The sequence below is a fragment of the Symphodus melops genome (assembly GCF_947650265.1).
Source record: "Symphodus melops genome assembly, chromosome: 23".
NCBI lineage: Eukaryota > Metazoa > Chordata > Actinopteri > Labriformes > Labridae > Symphodus > Symphodus melops.
The window spans coordinates 11,616,040-11,639,774 of record NC_136713.1 but is presented as its reverse complement, the minus strand read 5'-3'; the positions used below and the strand labels follow the sequence as shown (position 1 = coordinate 11,639,774).

Sequence of the window (23,735 nt, the reverse complement as noted above, 5' to 3'; positions counted from 1 at the left end):
CTCCTTTCCTCATCTCCTCTCCTCTTCTTTCCTCCTCTCCTCTTCTTTCCTCCCCTCCTTCTCTCCTCTCCTCTCCTCCTTTCCTCTCCTCTCCTGTCTGTCCTCTCCTCCTCCTCTCCTCCCCTCTTTAATAATCTGTTCTCATAAATGAGCTTTCACCCGACACCCAGAGCTCACAATTGCACTTTAAAATCTCCACCTTTCTGAGTTCAGTCTTATTTTCTTTACAGTTTTAACTCTGGTAAGATTTACTCCTCCGTGTCTTTCTCGAAGGAGAGCTCTCAAACACACGCTGTCAGTACAAAAGCTCATTTTTAGCTTCCCATGATGTATCGTTTTCTTTTCAGATTTATGTGACGCTTTATCGTGGTCGTTATCCGTTCAGGAGAATCCCTTTTACTCCAAGCTCGTAGGATTATTGAGAGCTTTCCCTGAAAAAATAGAACACAGAGAAGTTGTAAAAAAACCATCCAGCTGTTATCTTTAACTCGTCCCTTTTCTGTCTCTATCCATTGAGTTTATCTGCAAATCTACAGCGGTGAATGGAGAAATCCTTCTCCTGGAGTAAGCAGTGACTTTAACTTTTACCAGGGGCATTTAGTTTTATCATTTCAGCTCTTCTTCCAAGAATAGAACCTGAGGCCATTTGGAAAGTTAAGATTAAGATTTTAAATACGATAGGATTCATTAATTAATGGCAGAAGCAGAAAGGATCAAATCAGTTGGATGACAATCTTATTTTTTTTCGAGGTAAAAGAAGCGAACGACGTGAGAACAAATCAGATAAAGTTTGTGTGTATTCAGATTCTTCTTGGTTTAAAGCTTTGACATAGATGTCCTCGTCCTAACATGTTGAGTTGAAGCGTATTCACTGTGACTGCATGAATGGAGATGAAATCTTCCTACTGGCTGTATCACTGCGGTGTCTCATCTTGTTTGTGTCGTGCGTGTCTGTGCGTGCAGGCGGAGATTCGCACCAGCTTCGACGAGCTCTACCGCGTGATGTCACAGCGTGAGGAGTTCCGCTGGATGATGCTGAGGATCAAGCGCATGGCTGAGCCGTGGGTCGGCGCCATCCGCTCGCTGGCTGCAAAGCAGAACCTGGCCAGGCGACGGAGGAAGAAGAAGGTGGGAATAGCGTGCAGTACATCCCAGTACATCCCCCCACCCCCCCCGTCTGGCTTGTTTGTTTTAACACAGCAACACAGTTTTTTTTTTTTTTTAAGAAAGTCTGTCCTGAAAGATTCAGTCTGCCATTTCCACTAATTCTAGAGCATTTTTTAAGAAATAATTACTACACACCAAACTGTATCATGAAAACGTAAAGCTACTGTAAGAATTTTTTTAGCTGTACATGAAACAGACTAAGACAGATTAATATTGAAGCCTATACATGATCTAAAAAGCCAACACAACCATAATTAACAAGATTAACTATTCCTATGAAGTTATTATTTAATGCATGAATCTACTGGCGGGGGGTAGGCGTTAGTAAAAGTGAGTTACAGTATGCTAACCTGAACATCTTTTTTTTTATTTTCTTTGGATTAGACTATTCACAAGTGTTACCTTTTTATAAGCAGCACGTTCTGTCCACAGGCGGCGCCAAAATCAACGTAAACCAAAAGTCCCTCACAGGTGCTTTAAAGGAAGAACGTTTTTTCACATCTGTGCAGCAGAAATGAAGTCTGTCATATGTAAAGGTCTCTCTGAGTCATGACTGTCGACATTGAGTGAGAAGCGCGAGTTCCGATGGCTGCGTTGTCGGAGGTGTGTTTACATGCTCCTCCTTTAGCTAGCTTCAGTGTGCTAACGTTAGCCTGCTAACACACCAATGGGGAGGCTACAGGCAATTGCAGCTGGAGCCAGGGACACATATGTCCACCCCTTCCTGCGAACGCGAGCGGAGAGGGGTTGGACGTGTGTTGTGGGAGGAGAGTGGAGGCCAAACAACAGTTTGTTTTGGTTTCATGCTAGTGCTGAAGGACATGGGAAAAAGTCACACATTCTTCCTTTTAGTGACAGGATAGCCTGTTGATGCTTATCGCCATAGCAGATTTTAAAGCAGCTATAACCCTAACGTTAATATTTGAAATTGTCTGGTATTATTACTAAACCAGCTATGAGACACTCTCCACTTTAGAAGTGTAGCTCCCTTTTTTTGGAAGTTCGACCAAAATATCACACCTGAATATAAATAGAGCTTGAATCTTATTGCTTATGTTCCCAGAGAGGGAGAAAAGCAACCCTGTCAAAAACTTTCTTAAAAACAGCTCACCCTTAGCCTGCAGAACTTCACGCCCAAGGTAGACGCACTCAAACACACACTTATTCACACTCGTTCAGCGACCCCACTTTTGCTCAGGGGAGAGATGGCAGTGGCAGAGTTCTGACATGGATATTCAATTGTGTCCCAAGCTGGCAGCAGCTCCCAGCACTGAATAATGTACTCCACACTTTCCAAGCGGCCTTGTGAATAATTCACTGCACATTCCCATGATACCTTGGTGCTGATGCAAAGCAGCATCTCCAGTGGCAACGCGGAGGATGCAAGAAGAAACCAGAAGCTGCATCCAGCCATCTGTTTATCTATCTTCAGCATCTTGTCTATCCTGTTCTGTTTCTGTTTAATCTATTCAGCATATAATTAAACACAGTTTTATTTTTTCCTGTTCTCAGTCCAGATACTTTTAAAGCCAGGTTTTTATTTCAGCCGTTAATCTCTTTTGGTTATTAATCCGCACATATTAATCCTTCACTGGGGTGTTCCGGGACTGAGGCTGTCAACAATGAAAAATGCGGCGGTCACTTCAAACAAAGCCGTCTATTACTTCCTACACTTGCTGAGGAACACTGTGTTCCTCTCAGCAACTGACAATCCACTGTGTTGTGTGTGTGCGTGTGTGTATTTGCACCGTGCACCTAATAGAGTGCAGGGGAAAAGTTGAACTGCTTTCACAGGCCTTCGCAAGGATCAAGATGTTTTTTTAACATCCCCCATTTAGATCTTAAAAAATGGAAACCTGGAGTTGCCTTTGAATTATTTGTCCATTTTTCTTGGCGCATTTCTTTCATAACATATTGGAGAGTTAAAGGGGACATGTTATGAAAAATCCACTTTAACATTGTTTTTGAACATTTATTAGGTAACCTGAGTGTCTATTGACCCACAAAAGTTGAAATGAATCCATCCAGTCCTTTGTTTGTGGTCTGCTTTAGTCTTACCACGCAGAGAAAAATGCTCCGTTTCAAATTTTCTCAGTTTGTGACATTACAAGTTGGAATCCCCCCTCCCCTCCCCTGGTATTTCCACCCATGGACTCCACCTCCAGCCTTGAGTAATACTTTTGTGCAGGTCTGCCATTTTTATTCTCACTGCAGAAGAGTGATGTCTACGGGGAAAACTCAGGGGGGCGGAGTCATTTCATTTAAAGAGACGCACACCAAAACGGAGCGTTTAGAGAGAGCTGGTTTCTACAGGGTCACAAACCTCCTCTGCTTCTTTATTCATGTTATATTTTCACCAAAGCACAGCATAGGTGTTTCTTTTACAGCACAGGGGACTATTAGAAAAATTGAAAAAGGGGCATAATATGTCCCCTTTAAAATTCCCTTCCTTTACATACAGACTGATTGTAAGTGTTGCCATACTATCAAGACAGAAATGGAGATTTATGTTTTGTTCTTTCTTTTTTCCATCCATCAGGTCCTGGTGCATTTGGGCCTGCTAACCAAGGAGTCAGGCTTTAAAATAGCAGAGAACGCCTTCAGCGGTGGCCCATTGGGAGAGCTGGTCCAATGGAGTGATCTCATAACGACGCTGTACCTGCTGGGCCACGATGTTCGCATCTCAGCCTCCCTGGCCGAGCTCAAAGAGTCAGTACCAGTGACGATACGCTCCTGAGTGGTTAGCTGATTGTGACATGGAATGAAATGAATATAGTTTCCTCTCTGACCTAGAAAAACGAATAAGACTATCAGCAACATGATAGTAGCCTAGTGATTCTTGCATGCACCTCATGTACAGGGGTTACAGACCTCCAAGTGGGCGGCGGCCTGTTTTTGAATCTGATTCTTCTTTCTGGCTTATCTCTAAACAAAGGCGATTCATGTTTTTCTCCCTTTTTAGGCGTTCTTTAATAAGACTGAGTAGGATGGATTGAGTAGGAAAATGGGAGAATGCGACATGCAGGAAAAGTAGCCACATGTCGTACTTGAACCCGTACCCACCCCCCCTGCAGTCAAACAGAATGTGTTGAAAGATTCAAACATAGACTGTTAGAGAGGAGGATGAGATTCAGAAGTCAAGGATGCATGGCATGATCAGCAAACAGATGAAAGCTTGTCCACAGGGGGCCCTGTTGGACGTCCACAGGCGCCAATATCAACTTCTCAAAGGAGTTCTAATGAAGGATGGTGAACGTTCTGTTTACTTTAATGTTTTGCTTGTCAAGGTTAACGAAACTTAAAATGTTGTTTGTAATGCAGACAATGAATTATTCACCAGAGGCAGATAGGGATGAAATCCGGAGGGTGTAGCAGGAAGTAAACTTACCAGACCTCTGTAGTAGCCCTGTTCTCAATTTCTGCTTCAGGCTAGCAACTTCATGAAACATGAGCTGCCACAAGACAACAAAGCTTAAGGTTTGCAGTGCAAAATAATGCAGTGGATTGAAAAAAACAAAAAAGATTGGATATCTGACTCTGTTGCATTTCTTACCACGTTGTGTAAGTACACCTGCAGGCCAAACGACAACCAGAGTTAACACTGATTGTTGTCTATACATATGCAGATGTGCTTCTGCACAGCAACAGACTTAGGTCAGATATTGAACATGCATTTGGTGAAAGAACTGCAGGTTTCCATAGAAACTGTTTGGCACTGTTGGTTTTGTAGGCAAATGCAATCGAGCCTGGAGTCAAAGCAGCCCCTATTTTTTATTTATTTTTTCCCATTTGGATAAAAAAACAACCTCGCAGTATCCGGTTATTTGACTAAGGATAACCAAATGAAGCTGCTGTGTGTTGGTGTTCGGCACACTGACTTAGACAATGTCACTGGAGGTGTAGGCTGTTTACTGACTCAGTACTGTATCCACATCAGGGTTGACATTTAGTTGAGTTTCCTTGTAGTACCCTCACTACGTCAGGGATGATTTGCTGCCTTTTAATGCACATACATGTTTAGAGCAGTAAGAAACAACGTGCTAAATGTTGACTGTCCACAGCAGTAATTAATATCAATAAATGTTCCGCCTTGTTTGGACTAAATTTGTGTCCACTGCTGCTACACAGCAGAGTACGCTGAGAACAGGAGCAGACTTTCAATCAATCAATCAAACTTAATGTTGGTCATTTAAGTGTGGCATTCATTTGTAATGATATTGAGTCAATTATAAAGCAGTTAGAGGACAGAACAAAAAAGAAACCAGAGGACAGGGTTATAGAAGGTCGTTTCAATCAGTTTAAAACTGGGGATTAGGAAGTGAAATGCTCTGAGGTTTATCAGAGAAACCCTAAAAAAAATGACATGAAAATAAATGATTGAAATGGTGAGAATACATTAATAAAAGTCTGCAACAATAAGGCGCTTCAAGGTTTCCAAATACATTTCTAAACTACCCAAAAACTCAAATTGAATTGACCTCAAGGTTATGTTGTATCTTGTGCGCCATTTCTGACCTAACCTGTGGAAAATACACTCTCTGAACATGCACCATAAAAGGGTTAATGGGATCATGTCCAATAAAATCCGCCAGAATAATGTACAAGTTAGCTAACCTGCCAACTTGCTAATTTTTCTTAAAGGTCACATATAATGGAATGTACCATTTACAATGGTTTTCTAACTAGTCCCAAGTTCATCTACAAACCCGCCAATTAAGTCCACCCCCCTCGTCTTTTTTTCGTCTCCACTTTTCAGAAAATGTGTGCTAAAACAGGCTGTTTAGAGCTTAGTGACATCACAAAGGGCAGTAGCCCCTCCCCCAGGTGGATGACACTCCCACAGATAAGTGTTTGTTCTGCCCTTCGAGTCCGCCTTCTCAGCGTAAGCGCAGGACATGGAGCGAGAATACCTGAGCCACATCCCTCTTCCAGAGAGGGGGCGTGGTCAGACAGCTCATTTGCATTTAAAGCGACAGACACAGAAACAGGCTGTTCTAGGCAGAGCTGAAATAGAGGGGTTTAAAAGATCCTTCAATTAAAACAACCCTTGTCATACCAGATACAATGATGTGTACAATCGGTGTTAGTGGTGATCCAGTTTTTAAACAAACTCACATTTTGAATTTTTAATCTTATCTCAAAACTTTTCTCCGCCCTTAGAATCATGCGCAAGGTCATGGGAAACAAGTCCAGCTGCCCGACCCAGGGGGACAAAATCGTGGAGCTCATCTACATCGACATCGTAGGACTCACCCAGTTTAAGAAGACCCTGGGACCTGCCTGGGTCCACTACCAGTAAGTGCATTCTGCTTCTGTTTGTTTGAGCAAGGGCCTTCCTCTTTTACTGTCTTCACATCAATCTGTCAACCGGATCATTCCGTCATTTGTACAGTTCTTTCGAAGCATATTCGCCGCGCTGCCAACTATTTCACAGCTTCTCCCTCGTGTGAAAAAGGGGTTTCGAGGTCCAGGCTTGTCTGGTGCTTAGTCTATTTTCTGCTGGTACATTACCGCTGGTACTCCCAAAAGGCCGCAGGTAACGCCTGTTGGTAGCGATATTTTCAGCTGCCAAGTCGATTCCGTCTCCGATCGCTCCGCCGAGGACTCCACATGAGACGTTCCTGGATTGTTTTTGAAATGAAAGCTCTCATCCCTTCCCCTTTCGACTGACAGGAAAAGAGAAGGAACAATAAGTCTGGGGGGCACTAATGGCCCCGCTGGTTCCTCCTGCTTGTCACCAGGCTTTGTTCGCCTGCGACATAACACCTTATACTGCATCCGCTCTCTTTGTGCCTTGAGGAAATTGATTCAGCCTCAGAGCGTAATGTAAGCCCCAGATGCTGTTTCCCGTATTATTTCTCCGACTATTTCAGATCACTTATGTCAGAGCTCTGACTTGGAGCTTTGTTAAAAAAAAAAAAAAGCACCATGACTGCAGTTTGAGCCTGTACAGTTACTAATTATAACGCCGTCAGGTCCCCTGCTTGGCTGCTCTGCCCACTTGACTTCTCCTCTCCTGTAAGTTATTTGGACATCTTGCCTTTAAGGGCCGAAGAATCCTTCTAGTGAAAGCTTTCAGTCTTCCCTTTGTCGGGGAGAAATACATCCGATGGGCTTAACATGCCGGATTTGTTTGCACATTTGCTTGTGAAACAATAAACTGTGTCATTGTTGTCCCTGTTTTTCTAGGTTGTGGTTTTTTTTTTTTTTATGCGTTAAGTGACAAAGCAACCACGCCTGTCAGGCCCATTTGTGAGTAATGCGTTTTGTTATTTCCCCAGTCTTCTGGCAAACTCTCTTCCAGCTCTGTATCGCTGTGTTTCATACTTCTCCAGAGGAGTGGGAATACTCTCAGCTATTGTTTTTCTGGGTATAAACTTGAGCCAATGATTCCCTGTTGTTCTATTTCATTTAATCCTTTCATCCAATAACCTAATCTCGGCAGTGCAATGTCATCGGCATCAGAAAGGCAGCAGAGAGTCTGTCAGTATGAAGCACTTCTGCACTTTGTGGTGATGACTGATACTCAGAAATGAAACCAGACAGGCTTCTCTCTATTTCACGTCGTTGCCAAGAACTTTGTTTTGCCTCCACACTTCAGGTATGCAAAGCTTCTACGGGTGTGTACTTCTCGTATGTGATGTTTATTTATCTGCACAGACACTCTATTGTTGAGGTGTTCGTGGTAATATCAACAGTCGCAGCGATCACGTGATGTTTTTTTGACCTTGCTTACATTAGTTACTCTTCCCTTCATTCCAAAATAAAACGTTTCCAAAGGCGTCTTTGACTGAATCTATCAGGCTAAATTATACTCGTCATTTCCACCAGGGGCGGCTGTGGCTCAGTCGGTTGACCATCTCTCACCTGGAAGGTCAGCGGTTCGAGCCCCAGCTCCTTTAACAACATGTCCGACGTGTCCTGCGGGCAAGACACTAAACCCCAAGTTGCAACCGCTGCTTTGGCGGCATCTGAACATGTATTAATAGGAATAGTTGTCCGTTGACGACTAGCAGACAAGATGCTTTAGCGCCCCCCTTTTTTCCAGTGTTTGGATTGCGTCATTACAGTTTTAAATCTGTCAAACTTTTCTGGAAATTTTCTTATCTATAATTACAAAAGAAAAAAATCCCTTTAATTATCATGTCACTGAATCACCCAGGCCTATTTGAGTTATTAAACACACTTCAAAGTATGTTACTTTAGCTCGCTAGTAAGCTATGCTAATATTTCTCCTTAGGGATGCTTCTGGTGTCCCATTGGCTGTACAACAAGGGTTTAATCCAACCAATCAATCAGACAAAAAAAGTGAACCATCATTTGATCAAATGCCCATGAACAAGTCGAAGTACAAGGAAGTTTATGAGCCGATGAACCATTTTATCATTGCTAATTTATTGCTATTTAATTCTTGTGAAATACGGCCAGAGTTCTTAAAAGCGCATCACCGATAAAATCCTTTATTAGATGGTTGACTAATCCTAATAAAACAATCAATGACATCTCACAGAGTATTCCTCCCTGCGGTGTCCTCGGGAAGTAATTCAGCCTAATGTTTTAATAAGACAGCTCGTCTACTCACCATGCAGCTGTTGTGTTTCCCCTCAGGGACCCCCCCCCCCCCCAATAGATTCATGTATAACAGCAATTCCCCACATGAAGCCGATGATTCTCAATGACCTATGTGGATCCGTTTTGTTAGTCGCTAATGTCTCCTGGGAGAAGAGGACCTTTGTTCAACATTATATACTGTATACGTGGACTCACTTCAGATGGATTTCGTGAAATTACACTTTTACTCGGGGACTACTTCCCCACTCGGCATCGACTCGATTGTTATTCTGCAGCAAGTGTCACTAAGTGCACACTTGTTGAGCTGGAAAGCGTCAGCTCTCCTGCCACATTAGGGCTCCCACGTTCAACTCACTCGGAGTTGGAGTATCCGCTGAAAGCCTCACTGCGGCCGCATCTACATCATGTTATGACTCCAGCAGCACTTCGCCATCTGTTGAGGCTAGATCTACTGGGGACAGGCGAGGGGCGGTTTTTTTCTCCACAGCGAGTGGAGATGGCATGCGGCCTTGTTGTTGTTGTTGTTCTGCTTTTCTGTCTAAAGTTTCCTCATGGTGAATGTGTTTCACAGCTCTCCGCTCTCTCCCCCCGGGCCTTTTACCGTTCACACAGCCAGCTGTGGCCTGCGCAGCATCTGCACCGGTTACTAAGAGGGAGGGATCGTTTCGTGATGCCGATGTTTGTGTGTGGGGAAATGTGAGGCTCCCTCCCGTTACTGTACGAGTATTCTACCGTGAACCCAAAGTGGGAGTTGCTTACATTTTATTTAATTTTCCCAACAAAAAAAAAATTATGTTTTTGGGCTCAGGTTTGTAACAAGAGAAAGCATTTTAAGATTAGAACTGCTTGGAATTAAGAGAGATTTAATAATTTGGAGCCAAGTCACCAAATACATTTATTTTATTGTAATAAATAAAAATCGACAAAAATGGAGAGGGTGTATTAAACATGATCAAAGCAGGAACTTAAAAGGAGAAGTGAGCGAATGCAGTGCGGGGAGTTCGTTGAGTTTGGGCTTAATTAATTTTATGCAGTGACCTATGAGTCAGCTAGGATGTCCATTTACAGTCTCACACCTCCACAGGAGAGGATAATGTGATCTCTCATTCTCTAAGGCCATTGTCAAAGACTTGTATATACATATGGACAGTGCGCCTCAACCTCCCCAAGTTGTATAAATGTGAAGCTGGGGGGGGGGGAACGCTGATGTATGGAGATAGAGTTTGCACAGTCAGGGTCGGCTGAAAAAGCCTCGTATCAACGTCAATCCACTTCTTTAAAAAAATAAATATGAAATACATTCAAGAGAAATACATTCTGAAACAATGAGGAAGCAGCTCAAGGTGAATTTCAAAGGTATTTCTAATCACTGCCAAAACTGTTGGAGGTTTTCTGCCCAATAACTGTCAAAGTCTTAAGACATTTCCCCTTCTTCCTTTTCTTTTTTTCCCCAACATCTGAGTTTTCAGACAAAGCCGCAGCCTTCCTCGTTGTCACTTGTGTCTTTGTCCTTCAGCGTCTCTTGAATTGATGTTCTGTTTTTTCTCTTCTTCTTTTCTTTCGTTTTTTTTAATAACAGACCAAGAGACATTTTTCCGTAACAAGACTGACTTTAAAATAACTTTTGTTTTTCTGGAAATTGAAATTATTGGGCAAGAATGAAAACCAGATCTGCTTCCAGTAACCTGCTATTCAAAAACTACAGTCTAGGACCCGACCGATATGGGATATTAGATGTCAATACCCATATTGGGGAGAAAAAGTGTTGCTAGTGTAATTCAACTCAACTGAGATGAAGGAATCTAGTAATATCTGTGATGGAATTAGCCGATACTGATAGCTCCTGGATATGCTAATATCCGCCGGTATTATGACCGATTTAACCGGTCGGGGTCAACTACAGAACATTAAATTCACACCATAAACATGTAATAAGCAAAAATATAATGTGTTCTGCTGCAGTAAAACTCAGTATAAGCTATTTAAGAATTCCAAAGATTAAAAAAAAGACCTTGAATGTTTCTTATTTTGAGATAAAAGTTCAAAGCTAAGCTACTTTCCAACTACTGTAGTAACAACCAGTTTCCAAATGAGGTCTTCAGAGTCATAAGTATGTGTGAGGACTGAGTCTTTTGGTCATGTCTTGGTCTTTTTTTCCCTTGTACAATAGTTTATATTCTGTTCTGTATCTTTTATTCTTGTGCTTGTTAGGTTTGTTTCTGTATCCGTTGTTGAGTTTTGTGTGTTTTAAAAGCCCATTTAGGGACAGTGATTGCAACTTAGCTTTGGCTTTAAATGCTGTAATGTATGGCATCAGTTTACTTGCTCCATGTGTAATTTCCCTATACAAATAAACAAAAAAATGTACAGTATAGTTCAATGGAATGTATGTAGGCTTGTTTGTTGGACTGCCATGTGTTTCACTCTAACTCTCCTTCTCTGTGGAAATGATTCACTGTTTCTTTTGCCAGCTAGAAGCAAACGTCATTAAAGTACACTCCATGGCGTTTATTTTCCAGCCACTCATGTTTGTTTTTGTGTGACGTCGTAGGTGCATGTTGCGGGTGCTGGATTCTTTCGGAACGGAGCCAGAGTTCAACCATGCCCATTACGCTCAGTCCAAGGGTCACAAGACACCCTGGGGGAAGTGGAACCTCAACCCGCAGCAGTTCAACACCATGTTCCGTAAGTCGGCCAGATGCACACACACACTCACACACTCTTACATCTTACCAAGAAAGGCTTCGTTGACCTTCACTGAAAGCTTCAGCTCTGAAGTTTTGGAGTGAAGAAAGTGTGGGCTCATAATGGTCCGTACGAACTGTTTATGACAGTTTATGCGTTCAAAACCAGCACCGAAGAATTTGATGGTTGATTTATCCTCTTGAGTCAACAAGCTGTCGGCGCAAAACAATCCCTGATGTCCCAAAAAAACAGAATACAACCTCAATTCCCACAGTAAAAGTTGGGTCATTGTATAAAATGTAATTAAAAACAGAATGTAATAGGGTGCTGGTTGCCTGTCCTTGCTGCATGTCATACCCTGCTCTCGCCAACCAACATTTACTGTCTCTCTTCTTAGCGGTCCAATAAAGGCAAAAATGACCCAAAAAGATCTTTAAAAAAAAATATGATTTTCAACTGAAACTCCATATTTATTTGAAAACAAAACAACAACATATCAAATGTTTCAAATTAAAAATGGATTTGCTTTTGTAAAAAAAAAAAAAAAGTACCCATTTTAAATTGGATGCCAGCAGCCAGTTTCAAAGAAGTTGGGTCTGAGGAGACCAGTTTCTGTCTTTTGAGAAAAGAATGTTGTCCTATTATTGCTTGATGAAGGATTTCAAATGTTCAGAAGTTTGAGTTATCCCTTTGAGGTAGTTTGCTAGAAAATGTCATCGTTCATACATTTTAAAGGTGCAAAATATACTTTCCCCTGTTTTTGTAATCACTAATGTGTCCTAGTCTGTTTACAACCCCCCAGTAATGAGAAAAGTCCATCCTCTCCCTCTTTTTCCTGCTTCAATTTTTTAGAAAATATCTGTTCAAAGGGGCCGTTTGGAGATTTTCCCTTAGTGACATCACAAAGGGCAATAGACCCTGCCCCACATGGGTTGCACTCACACGTCTAGGTGTTTGTTCTGCCCTCCTGAGTCTGCCTTCCCAACATATACAACATGGCATGGGGTGAGAAAATCCAAGCCACATCCTGGCAAAAGATGGGCGTGGTCAAACACAGCTCATTTACATATTTAAAGCTACATACACATAAACAGCCAGTTCTGAGCCGGGCTGAAATAGAGGGCCCTCTGAGACTTAATTACAGTTGTTGGAAAGGAAGCTAATATGTGGCAATGAATAATTTGGACCAATACCTACCACATCCCAACTGTTTTAAGAATTATTGTTGAAGTATGTTTAGATCAATAAGGACTCCTCCTTTAATGACACCCCGAGACTACATAACCACTCAGTCTGTTGTCTCATATTCCCTCATTCTACTTAGATTTTCTCCTTTGACTGAGATATTTTGGTTATAAAAGAAATATAGAATACACGTTTTCCACTTAAAACAAACAGCACTCTGTTTGGCTAATGGAATATCATCAAGCAGATTAAAGGGAAGTGAGGTCAGACACTCAACCCTCCATTTTACTGTGATTATAAATGGGACGTAGGGGGTTTATTACTCCGTGTGCGCACCACTCCCGCTGCGAGATCACTCTGTAACTGGAGGCAACCACATTAGCTTGGGTGGATGAGCGGTGGTGGTTCCGTAGAAGGCAGAGAGGGGAGTCAGCCCCCCTTGGGTATTAACCTTTTCCCCGTGCCTAAGAGAGAGTGAAATGTTACCCCTGCAGTCCCCGTTTGTGTGGTGAGGCCCGGAGTTATCCAGAATACAATTGCACCTGAATAGGGCTTTTGTCCGCTGATAGGGTATGTCTTTCTCACAACACACTGGGGGCTTTACACAAAATCCAGTTAAGAGTCGTGAGGTTAGATGATATCGCTGGTGAAACAAGTGCACAGCGCTTAGGACGAGTGTTTCAACCACAGAACGGCAACAGTTCCAGGCACAGGAGATGGCAAAACCTTTTTTCTTTTTTTCTTTTTTCTCTCCACTCTCAACATCTCAACTTCTAGTTAAATGGAAGCATGCATCATGCACAAGGATAATCATTTAGGATCCCTACCAACCAAATGATGATTTTCAAAAGTTCAAAATGTCTAATTGCAGATGTTGTTGCACCCAGTGTTACTACAACTTGAGTTTTTCAATTTCCTAAAAGAAATGGTATGAATAAATAAAGTGACTTGACAAAAAGATGGTACTCTTTATTATGTCTTTATGGTGACCCAGCATTAGTCTATCATAAGCAAAACCAAGGGCCACGTGGTCCACAACAATGACCTACTGGAACCTTCGAGACGAGGATTACACATTAATCCCCAGCAGTTTTAGCACATGTGTATGTGGACCTGTTTCCTGGTTGCAGACGGAACAAAAGGATTGTTTGCTTAGCTAGAATTCTCAATTCAATGAACTGGTAGGAAAGGTAAATTAGACATTTTAGTGTGTATTTCTGTATTTAATCTTCTTTGGCTGTTGGGGCCCTTGGCAAACATTCATTGGGGGGGCCACTCCAACCAGCGTCCGTGATTAATTTCACAGCAATAATGCATGCGACACTTAGCAGGGCATTAAAAGTAAGTGCTGTCAGATGGGGCCCCATTAGGGAGGTTTCCTACTTTGTTGCAAAATTTGCACATTTTCGAAGAATGCTGTGGTTTAAAATTTGTCATCCGTTAGGGGGGGGGGCCCTCCTGCTGGCGTGGGACCCCAAGCAGTTGCCTGCCTTGCATTTTAACAAGCAGCACCTCTGTTGCCAACACCCTGTACTTTGAGTTAGAAAGCAAAGACAATGGACTCATCTTTACTTTCGCAAACCTTTTATATGAAATGTCACGTTGAGATTCCCAAGTTATTAAATAGTATTACATCTCACCTATTGAATAGAGATGTAACATGGATAAATCAGGCGCTGGTAGGTAATTTATCCAACAATAGGATTGGCCCATTTGTTACTATTAGGCAGAGCGCCATAAATCATTGGTCGGGAGGAATTGGAAGCATGTGGCCTCAAGCCAATAAGACAAGATAAGGCCAAATTGACCCCATTAATCTATTTCAGACTCAGGATAGAGGACAGTGTTTTCTTGTGTGTTATGTGTTTGAATGGGCTGAGAGTGTTATTCAAGTTGGCTCTGTTTCCCGGTGCAAGTCATTAATAATCAGGGGAACTGCAGGATTAGAAATATAATATAATTAACCTTTCCTGTAGGGTAGAAATCCATGTAAGGGTTCAAGTCCTGTTGAATTTGATCCATTATCTATACACAGTATTGCTTTAAAAACACATTTATTACAAAAGACTTTTTTCGGAGGATATAAACCTGGAGTGAAGTACTCGGAGCATCCAGACTTTTTATCTTACTATTGTAGACAGAAGAATGGCCATGAGTAACGATCCATTCTTCAATCCTCGGTTACAGAGATACCTCTCTGTCTGCCAGCTCTGTCCTGGACATTCATCCTCTTAAAAGAAACTCAGAAACTAACTGCAAAAAAACACCCTCAAAACCACTCAAGTATCTATTAAAGTTAACTTCATCAGCTAATTTTGCATCTACATATATTATCAACACAGCAAATTGGTAGATTTTTTTTTCTTTTTCGTTCGAAATTTAGACACTTGCTTAATTTTCCTACATCTTATGGCATACATACTAACCCTTCTGCTGATTGCTTTAAAGTCCAAGAAGTTCAGAGTTATTCTGTTCAGAGGTTGAACATAGCAGCCGGTAGTATTTTATCACTGCAGCACAGCCATCTACGTGATAGACCCTAAGGTCTTCCAGTCTGACAGTCGCTGTAAAGCTCTGATTGATGATGTGGCTGGCACACCCTCTCAGTAAAGGTTACCTTTATTTTTCTTCCATCTGTGCAATCAATAGGCACTTCTATGTTCTCTTGACTGTGCCTCTTCACATGCATCACGCTCGGTTCAAAACAGAAATATGCTTTCGACCACCAATTATGTGGGAATTAGAAAAACATAATTTGGTATTTAAAGTGAATTTAAGCACACTGATGGCTCTCAACATGTTGGCCCACTTAATCTTGCATAAACTCTGATGATACAGTGTGTGGCTAGATAAACTCAGCTGACCTTTAAACCTCCAAGCTACAACGTGTGTACAATGGGAACCCTCCTATGTAGTGGCATTATACTGTCTATATAACACACCCCTTAAAGATAACAGTAACGTGACTTTCAGACTAGATTTCCTGTAAATGTCACTCTTTAAGAGACCAATCTCACAAAGCTTTACTTCAGCCGTACCTCCACTGTCCCTCAGCACACCTAGCTCCCCCTTGTGCCATGTTCCTGCCACTTCTGAACCTGATATCTATTCAGATACGAGTTCTATTTTACACCAAATAAAGTATTTTCCCCAATTGGGAGAGTCCATTGGCTCTCCTTGAATTGTACACTTGGGATGAAACTTGGCAGGAAAATACTGCACCATGGACTTTAGTCCATTGGTTGTTTTAGCCAACAGCAATATTAGCCTTCTGTCGACAGATGATAACAATGTGACCAAAATGGACCAAATCTCATTTTTATACACCAAAACACCAATGGGTTCAAAGAAAAGAGCAAGTCATGGCCCCATGCAGGCGTGGAGATAACAGGCTCGGGGGGGAACTGGTGGAATGCTTGGTAGGCCCAATGCTAGCTAAACGGATTCAACCCTCGACATGTTCGATTAGATGTATTCATTTTTCCTCTCCTGGCCCGTTCAGAGAAAAAGTCTTTGATGTGGACTTTTCAAAGGGCTGAAATTGGGTTGACGGTGCATCTTTACAGTTAGTTTTTGCCTGGCCAGCAGTATATTCATTTATGTCTTGTATCAAGCTTTCTTTCAAGTGTTGGACCATCAGAAATGATTTGATCATTAATCTGTAACTTTGGGTTACATTTACCTGATTTGACTTCTTTATTGGTCCCTTTTTGTGATGAAGTATCGTTCGGCTCTTTACTGCTCCTCAGAAGCTCCTTCTTACCCGACCAGAGTGATACTAAACTCAACCTGACAGGTTATGACCTACATGGACTGAAAAATCGAACGGATAATTCAGCATTCTGTACCAAAAAACCCCCCCCAACTTATTCCCTCACTTGACTAAGCATCTGCTTCTGCTGCACTGCCGACTTCCCAGGCTGTTTTGTTAGTTAATAGCAAGACGCTGTGGCAAAGACGAGCGTCTCTTTGAGTGGCAGCTCAAGTGGGAGAGGAGGCATCTGTTGCCAAATGCATCAAGAGGCCTCAACCTTAATTAACAGCCTGTCCTGTTTACACAGTTAGCCTGGTACAGAAGTGTTAGCGCTACATCTTCCCAGCGCTTAGGACGATATCTGCCTCTCTGCCATCAGAAATCCATCACATCTCAGATTTTAGTAACCGTCTAGCCAAACAGTCTTCCCCCTTATATTCCATGAATCCAATTACCATGATCTCAGAACAGTCATACTGAAACTTGTAGTCCAGTTAAAGATGTCTTTAAAACAGTAGACATCATGTTACGCTAGTCTGACAATAAAATCCAGTAATGATGCTAAACAATATACAGTATGTATTTAAGAGGATTTCTTTGTTTCTGTTGAATAAACAAGAGAGTAGCTCATACTTGGTGGTAGAACAAGTTCTCCGTTGAGAGTTGGGAAAATCTCGTCTTACTTTTGCTCTGTTAGGGCCGGATTAGTGTATCGATGATCTACAGTGTCGCTGTGGTGAGTCGTAAAGTTCTCAAATCGCCGGGGCCAAATGCTGATATTTACCTCAGGACCACCATATTGCCCAAAGACGAAGACGGGGGGTTGAAAAGAAGAGGATGTAATGCAGTAAATAACAGTCAACAGTTTTCTGTTTTATGGACGTTTTAGTTCATCGGATATCAAATTCCTTGTCTTGTTCCGAATCCAATCAAGACAATTCTCTGTTTAATTTAACTACTACAGAAGACGTTATGAGAGTATTGGCCAGGAGCAGTCGTAGCAGTCGACGTGACCTCCGTAACGCTTGTTTAAAGGCAAAGTAATCATTGTTCTGTTTTCTGCTGTTGTCACAAGTGTCGTCGTTGTATCAACCGGCTTTAGAAAGCAGGTCATTTTGGAACGGTTGTCGAATTCAGCCCACGGACTTGAATCCTCCGCAGATCTTCATAACAAGTACTCCCACGTCCCCCGACTCACTCTTACTCTACTCGGAGGATTTAGAGAAGAAGAAAGGGAAAAAAAGCGCTGAGAACATTCAACTCGAGTCCACGCCGCCGGCTTGCTACCTCGTGTGTGCGTGTCTGACTCGTTCCAATCTTGCGTGACATGTTTGGGAATGAAGAGGAACGAGTGTCGAACGACTGCGTGAAGCATCCCAATAAATAGTTCCCTCATGTGATTGATTAATACCTGAAACGACTTATGAGTAGTGCAAAGTTGAATCGAATCTGTATCAAAAAAAGTTTAGTGGGTAAAAAAAAAAAAAAACCCACAACAATAATAAATAATTCCATGTACTGGCACTGTGCTCATTTTCTCTGCACAAACGCATTTCCCTCTCTCTTTGCTCTTTTTTGTTTGCCAATAGAAATTGACTGAGCTAATGTGCGAGCTGTCTGGAGAGTTAGAATGAACAAACACTGGAAAAGTCACATTCCAGCCAACACCCAGATTAATAAATAAATAAAACTCGGGCTTTGTCAGGAAGATGCCTGCAATAGTTGAAGAGCTCGACGGCAGTTTAGATGTTGAATTTGCAGCTGCGTCCTCTCCGAACCTGTCTTAATAGATTCTTTGGGTTTATCTCCTCATGACAAGCTGACCGTAATTTGCCTCTGTGGCGTTCACTTTAAAAAGAGCTCTGACCGCAGAAGCTTCCCTGGAGCACTTAAACAAACCACAACACCTCCCAGCGCTGCCTGTTTGATTCACTCCGAGGGGAAATGAGGTCTTCATTCCTGTCTTACTCTGCTGCTGCTGTTGTTGTTTTGTTTTTTTTGTAATTGCACAGACAGTATGAAGTGTAATGAATTGACTGCATCTTTTCCTCCAAGCCCTTGTCTTCACATTTGCTCTACGAGGCAGATGGCAGCGAGGTAGACCGCTGCCCTCGCATGACTTGCTCACACGTTGGTTCCCATAGTGACAAGTCATCACCAGGCAATGAGGAACAGAGCGAACGCAAAATCCCAGCTCGCTGGTCTTGATGGTTTGTCTTATAATCACTCTGGAATTGTGATCTGTGCAGAACAATTGACTTGAACGATATGATTGTTTTAGACATTCTTGCCTTTGTGACATACATTAAGGCAAGAAAATCTTTTTATCTTAATCCCAAAGCATCCTCCTCCCTCTTTCCTTTTTTTTTTTTCATCATCTGGAGTGTGAAATTAAGCCTTTGACAGCATGTAACTCAGTTTCTGTAATCCCTTTGACACAAGTGATGATATTTCTTTCACTTTTGTGCGTTTTCATGGATTAAAATGTCTTTCTTTTTTTCTTTTTCTTTTGCCACAGCTCACACCCCAGACAACAGTTTCCTGGGCTTTGTGGTGGAGCAGCACCTCAACGCCAGCGACATCAGGCACATCGACGACATCAAGAGGCAGAACCAGTCACTAGTCTACGGGAAGGTCGACAACTTCTGGAAGGTACCATCTTTTACGCAGTCGAGCATTTTCAATCGTAAACATTTCAATTTAAAGAGTAAAAACTCACTGACTTTGACTTAAGGGAAGTTTAGCAAGTTTTAGGTTCACTGCACTTCTTTTCTGGATGGGACGCATGCGTACCTCCATAAAGCATGTTTGGACATACACAGCAGTACAAAGAGATAAACACACATCTTTCTTCTGAAGATGAAAGTGAAACACGATAAGAAAGGAGCCCAGTCAGGCTGAGGATATCCCTGTTTCAAGACCTCTGAGAGCGTCAGGAGAAGTCTTTGAACAACCTTGCGTCAAACTTTCACAGAGAAACTTAATAACAGCCTGGTTTAGGAGCTCAAAATTCAGCTTATCGGCCTCTCCGTGGAGTTTTTTTTTAATATATTCAAATGCATGTGCACAGTGCGGCATGGAGACCAAAGGATTACTGTATCCGAGACAAAAAAACGACTCAGAGTGTTGGAGAGATTTGCACATTGTTTGGCATGCCATGGATGGTTGGATTAGTGCCAATGCCTTGATGAGCTTTTTTTGCCGACACCATGTTTGAGACCGGGTCGCTCCAGATTCGGCTGACTCCTTTTGATGTCTGACGGAGCAACTCGATTGAATGTCAATAGAAGCCATGAGAGAGAAAATCTGGATTGTAAGAGGCCTTTTGTGAAGTCGAAAAGAACGAAGGCTAAAATTACTGATCAGTGGTCTTATATGACAAACTCTGTTACGTCAGCCATTCATGGCATGTCCCACTTGGCTCAATCTAACCTTACAAACTCTTGTATTCATTCCTAGCAATCCTATTCTATCTGTTTTACACCATCAGTCAACCATTTATGCTAAGATAATCCTGCTGCGATGCTATGCTAATCTTGCAGGCAGTGTTTCTTTCAATTACATCCCCTGTATCATTTACATGTGGATGTCTTCTCTGAACATTTATACATAACTATGCTTACTCTTTTAGCGATTCACCACCTTTCAGGGCCAGTTAGCTAGCCTTACTCTCCGCTAGCTTGGTTTTTATTTTCTTCATCCTTAACCCTTTTCTCTCATATTTTCTTATAAATCTTTAAAACTTTAAGCTAACTCTGCCATTTTTTTTTGGATTACTCTTTTTTTTAAAGCTAAATCTATTCCAGCTTGCTTTAAAGCTCCTGTAAGAAACCTTTGGTCTGTGCTGGTTTTGGCGACCCCTGTGGGCAAAATGTTGTCCTGTGCATGTAGTGTCTTCAAGCACAATTCTCATCTTGCTCCCATTCAACTGCCAAATACATCAAGACACTCTGCAGTGAAAAATGCTAAATCTAAATGCGTCCGGTGACACCTACCCCCGGCAGCACCTTCATCCATTAAAAATAACTGTATTAAAGTCATTAATCTTGTGGCTAATGGTCTGTGTTGCTTGTGCGGATCATAAAGAGATATTAATGTTACTTTCAGTCTGTTTCACAAACTCTAAAATCTCCTCATGGTAGCTTTAAGTTTATTCAGTTTTTGCTTTTAGCTGTTTTACCTCCAACTCTTACATCCACTTTATCCAGATTTACGTTACATTAAATAGCTTACAACGTTATCCACACTATGGACACTGCATTTTAATTAAATCATAAATACTTTGTTTTGCCCAGACAATGAACCACAAGTCTTCAGCGTCCTTTTCTTCCTCCTTTTGTCCCCCTTTTCTTTACTTTATTGCATCCCGTGTAGTGAAACAGTTGAGGTTATATAAACTTATATTCCTCAGTCCTCACATTCATGCTCAGTTAAAAACAGCTAACAGTCAGATGTGCTCATGTTTCGAGCCTCCCACTGGGTTGTTCTGCTGAAGCAGATGGGAGTTAAGTATTTAATCAAGGGTACTTAAAGATTATGTTTTCGAGAGTTCGACGAGCACTCATACAGGTAACCATGTCAGCCTGCCTCTTTCGAACACATACCACCAAAGTGCTTAACATGCCGAACCCTAACACCTTTAATCCAACATGGATGAGAGAAAAGGTAGAAAATGTGCTATACATGGCCTAAATACAGCTCTTGAATTAGGAATATTGATTTGTCCAGAGAGAATAATGCGATCAAGAATCCAACAACCAACCCAGCACCAGCAAGTTTTCCTTTCTTTAAAAAATCAAAATGTATTTGCAAACACCACAGTTAGAGTTCTATTTCCAGAGCCATGTGGTGAAGGATCCCAAATTTCTTTTTTTTTTTAAATGTTTATTGTTTTTTACATGAAAAAAAGAATACAGAACAAATAGAAAGAAAGAAGAAAGAAAGGAATCCCCCCACCCCAAAACATAAAAAATAAAACAGCTCATCTGGTACCAAATGTCTTTTAATCCAAATGTAGCTGGCGTGATTTGTGTTTTCTCGTACTGAGTCAGAACCATTCAGTCGAGCCATAAAAGGGAGAGCCTATCAGCTCACAGCAAGCGGCATTAGCTACTAATCAGACTCCCAAGCGTGTTCATTACCTCCTGCTTTTAATTAAAAGGCCATTTTGGAGCCGACTGATAACGAGCTGACTGCCTTACTCCATTTCCCTCTTGTGTTTAAATCATGCTGTCCTTCCCTGCACACGAGAGGTTTTATATCCAAATTATTCATTATATATTTAGAATAGTAAGCGGGACCCACTGGAAGTAATCTGTGTCTAGCATTCAGCCTAAATTAATATTTGTTCTATGAATGACGCTAGTGTCACACACTCTTAGAAGTTAAGAGTCAGTTTTACTGACATGTAGATATTGAAGTAAATACTTTCAGCCCCAGATTACATCGCCAAAATCCAGGCTTTACTTTTTTTTTTTTGATTGGCAAATCCTCCATCTCTTGATCTATTTTTTTTTTTTATCCACCATTACTCTTCCTACACCCCTTGTCCTGTATTTTCCATTTATCCAGGGATCAAAAGATTTCCCTTTTTAATGTAACTTCTGGCGTATGCAGGAAGTCTTTTTCTTTTTTCCAAACTGCCCCCTTGCTCGGCTTCTTATATAACGTCCCATTGATGACGGTTGTGAGTCCAGAAGTAGGCGCTATTTTTATTTATTTATTTTTTAATGATGTTTTGCTTCACATCCGTCTTAAATATTTAAAACTTTGTTTAAGCGTCTGTGTTCATGACGTGTTTTGGAATTCCAAGTAAATCTTGTTTAGCTTTAAAACAAACAAAAAAAAAAGAAAAAGAAAAGCTGGACCCAAAACTGAAAATGTGTGACGCACAACAGGAAACATTAGAGTCCGTTTTACAACCAGTGTCGTCCGGTGCAGGATGACGTCTCCTTCCCGGGGGATTCATTCGCAGCAGAGGGTTAATGTGGGTTAAGCAAGTAATAGTCTTCAGGTAAAATACGGCCTTTTGAAAGCTCCTCTCTCCGCCTGATCAGTATGCAGAGGTGCGCAGGTCACACTCATCCCACAGGTGTACCCAGTGAACTGTCGTGTGAGGCAGACTGAGAAATCAGCCAGACACACACACACACACACACACACACACACACACACACACACACACACACACACACACACACACACACACACACACACACACACACACACACACACACACACTCTACACTCTTCTACTTTCATGCTCACATTATTTTGCACCTTTTTATAGACCCTAGTCATAGTCAAAACTTTATACGGTATAATTTGTACAGCCTGGTCGATTTATAATCCGACCAATAATATCGGCTAATGTTAGCATATCACGGGAGTATCGGTATCAGCCGAGTGTATCCCTGATATTTGCCGATATAACTGTTTATTCTATTTAAGTATTTATTTTTTTTTTGCAAAGTTGTAATGTGTGCTCGTGTGTCCTAAAAGGCGTAAGATGTTTTATTATTATTTATAAAGATTTTTGTTCAACTGTAAAAAAAAAAAAAAAAAAAAAAAAACACGCCAATAAACCCCTTTAACATGAGTAACATTTAAAAAGAAGTGTTAGAAAATACATGTGTGTGCATCTATATATTTAGTTTTAAAGTTCGAAGCTAGATCCAATAAAGATATCGGCCGATATATCGCTCACAAAAATCCCACATCGGTCTGGCCCGAATCATTTGAGACGCCAACCAGATTTTTTTTTTAACGACACTTCACTTAACTGACATGTACCTTAAAAAAATAATACAACAAAAGCACTGATTGAACCTTCAGCCTTTTAGCACTGAAGCATCATTAGCTGAGACGTTTGTAAATGTCCAGGCTTTTTCTCCCCTGCTGACTTCAACTTCCCTCAGGGAGGATGATGTCTGACACTCATTCTAACTTACCCAGAGTCATGCTGGTCAGCATCATGAAAGATGGATGCCTGATGAGGTCAGTCGAGCTGAAGTGTTTGAACTGACTATGAGCTGATTATCAGTGTGCAGGGGACTTTTCACTCAAGGCTCCGGGGTCGCATCTGTACTTTGGGCTCAGTCCAACTGAAGTAAGTTTGCAAACTAAACGCTTTTTTTATTTGAGAGGCTGCATTATTAAAAAAAAAAAAAAAAAAAAAAAAAAAAGCCAAATTATGCTATACCCAAAATAAAAAATAAATAAATAATATTATGAGTCAGAATAGTAAAACACAGAAATATTTTATGGCAGAAAACTTGTGATGTTTTTTTTTTTTAACTGGTTTAGTTGGTAAGATGATAAGTGAAACACTTCCTTTCTTTTTTTTAATCCTTTAGTGTAGCACAGGAAAGAA

The 23,735-nt window shown here is 41.4% G+C and overlaps 1 protein-coding gene across 1 annotated transcript in view; it reads left to right on the top strand.

Annotated features, from left to right (window-relative positions):
• Positions 1-23,735, top strand: part of mgat5 (alpha-1,6-mannosylglycoprotein 6-beta-N-acetylglucosaminyltransferase) — an 85,384-nt gene that overhangs the window by 36,231 nt on the left and 25,418 nt on the right. The window contains exons 7-11 of the mRNA XM_079336348.1: positions 964-1,128; positions 3,707-3,876; positions 6,328-6,462; positions 11,291-11,424; positions 18,882-19,015. Of these exons, the coding sequence (XP_079192474.1) occupies positions 964-1,128; positions 3,707-3,876; positions 6,328-6,462; positions 11,291-11,424; positions 18,882-19,015 (738 nt within the window). The remainder of the gene's footprint in view (positions 1-963; positions 1,129-3,706; positions 3,877-6,327; positions 6,463-11,290; positions 11,425-18,881; positions 19,016-23,735) is intronic.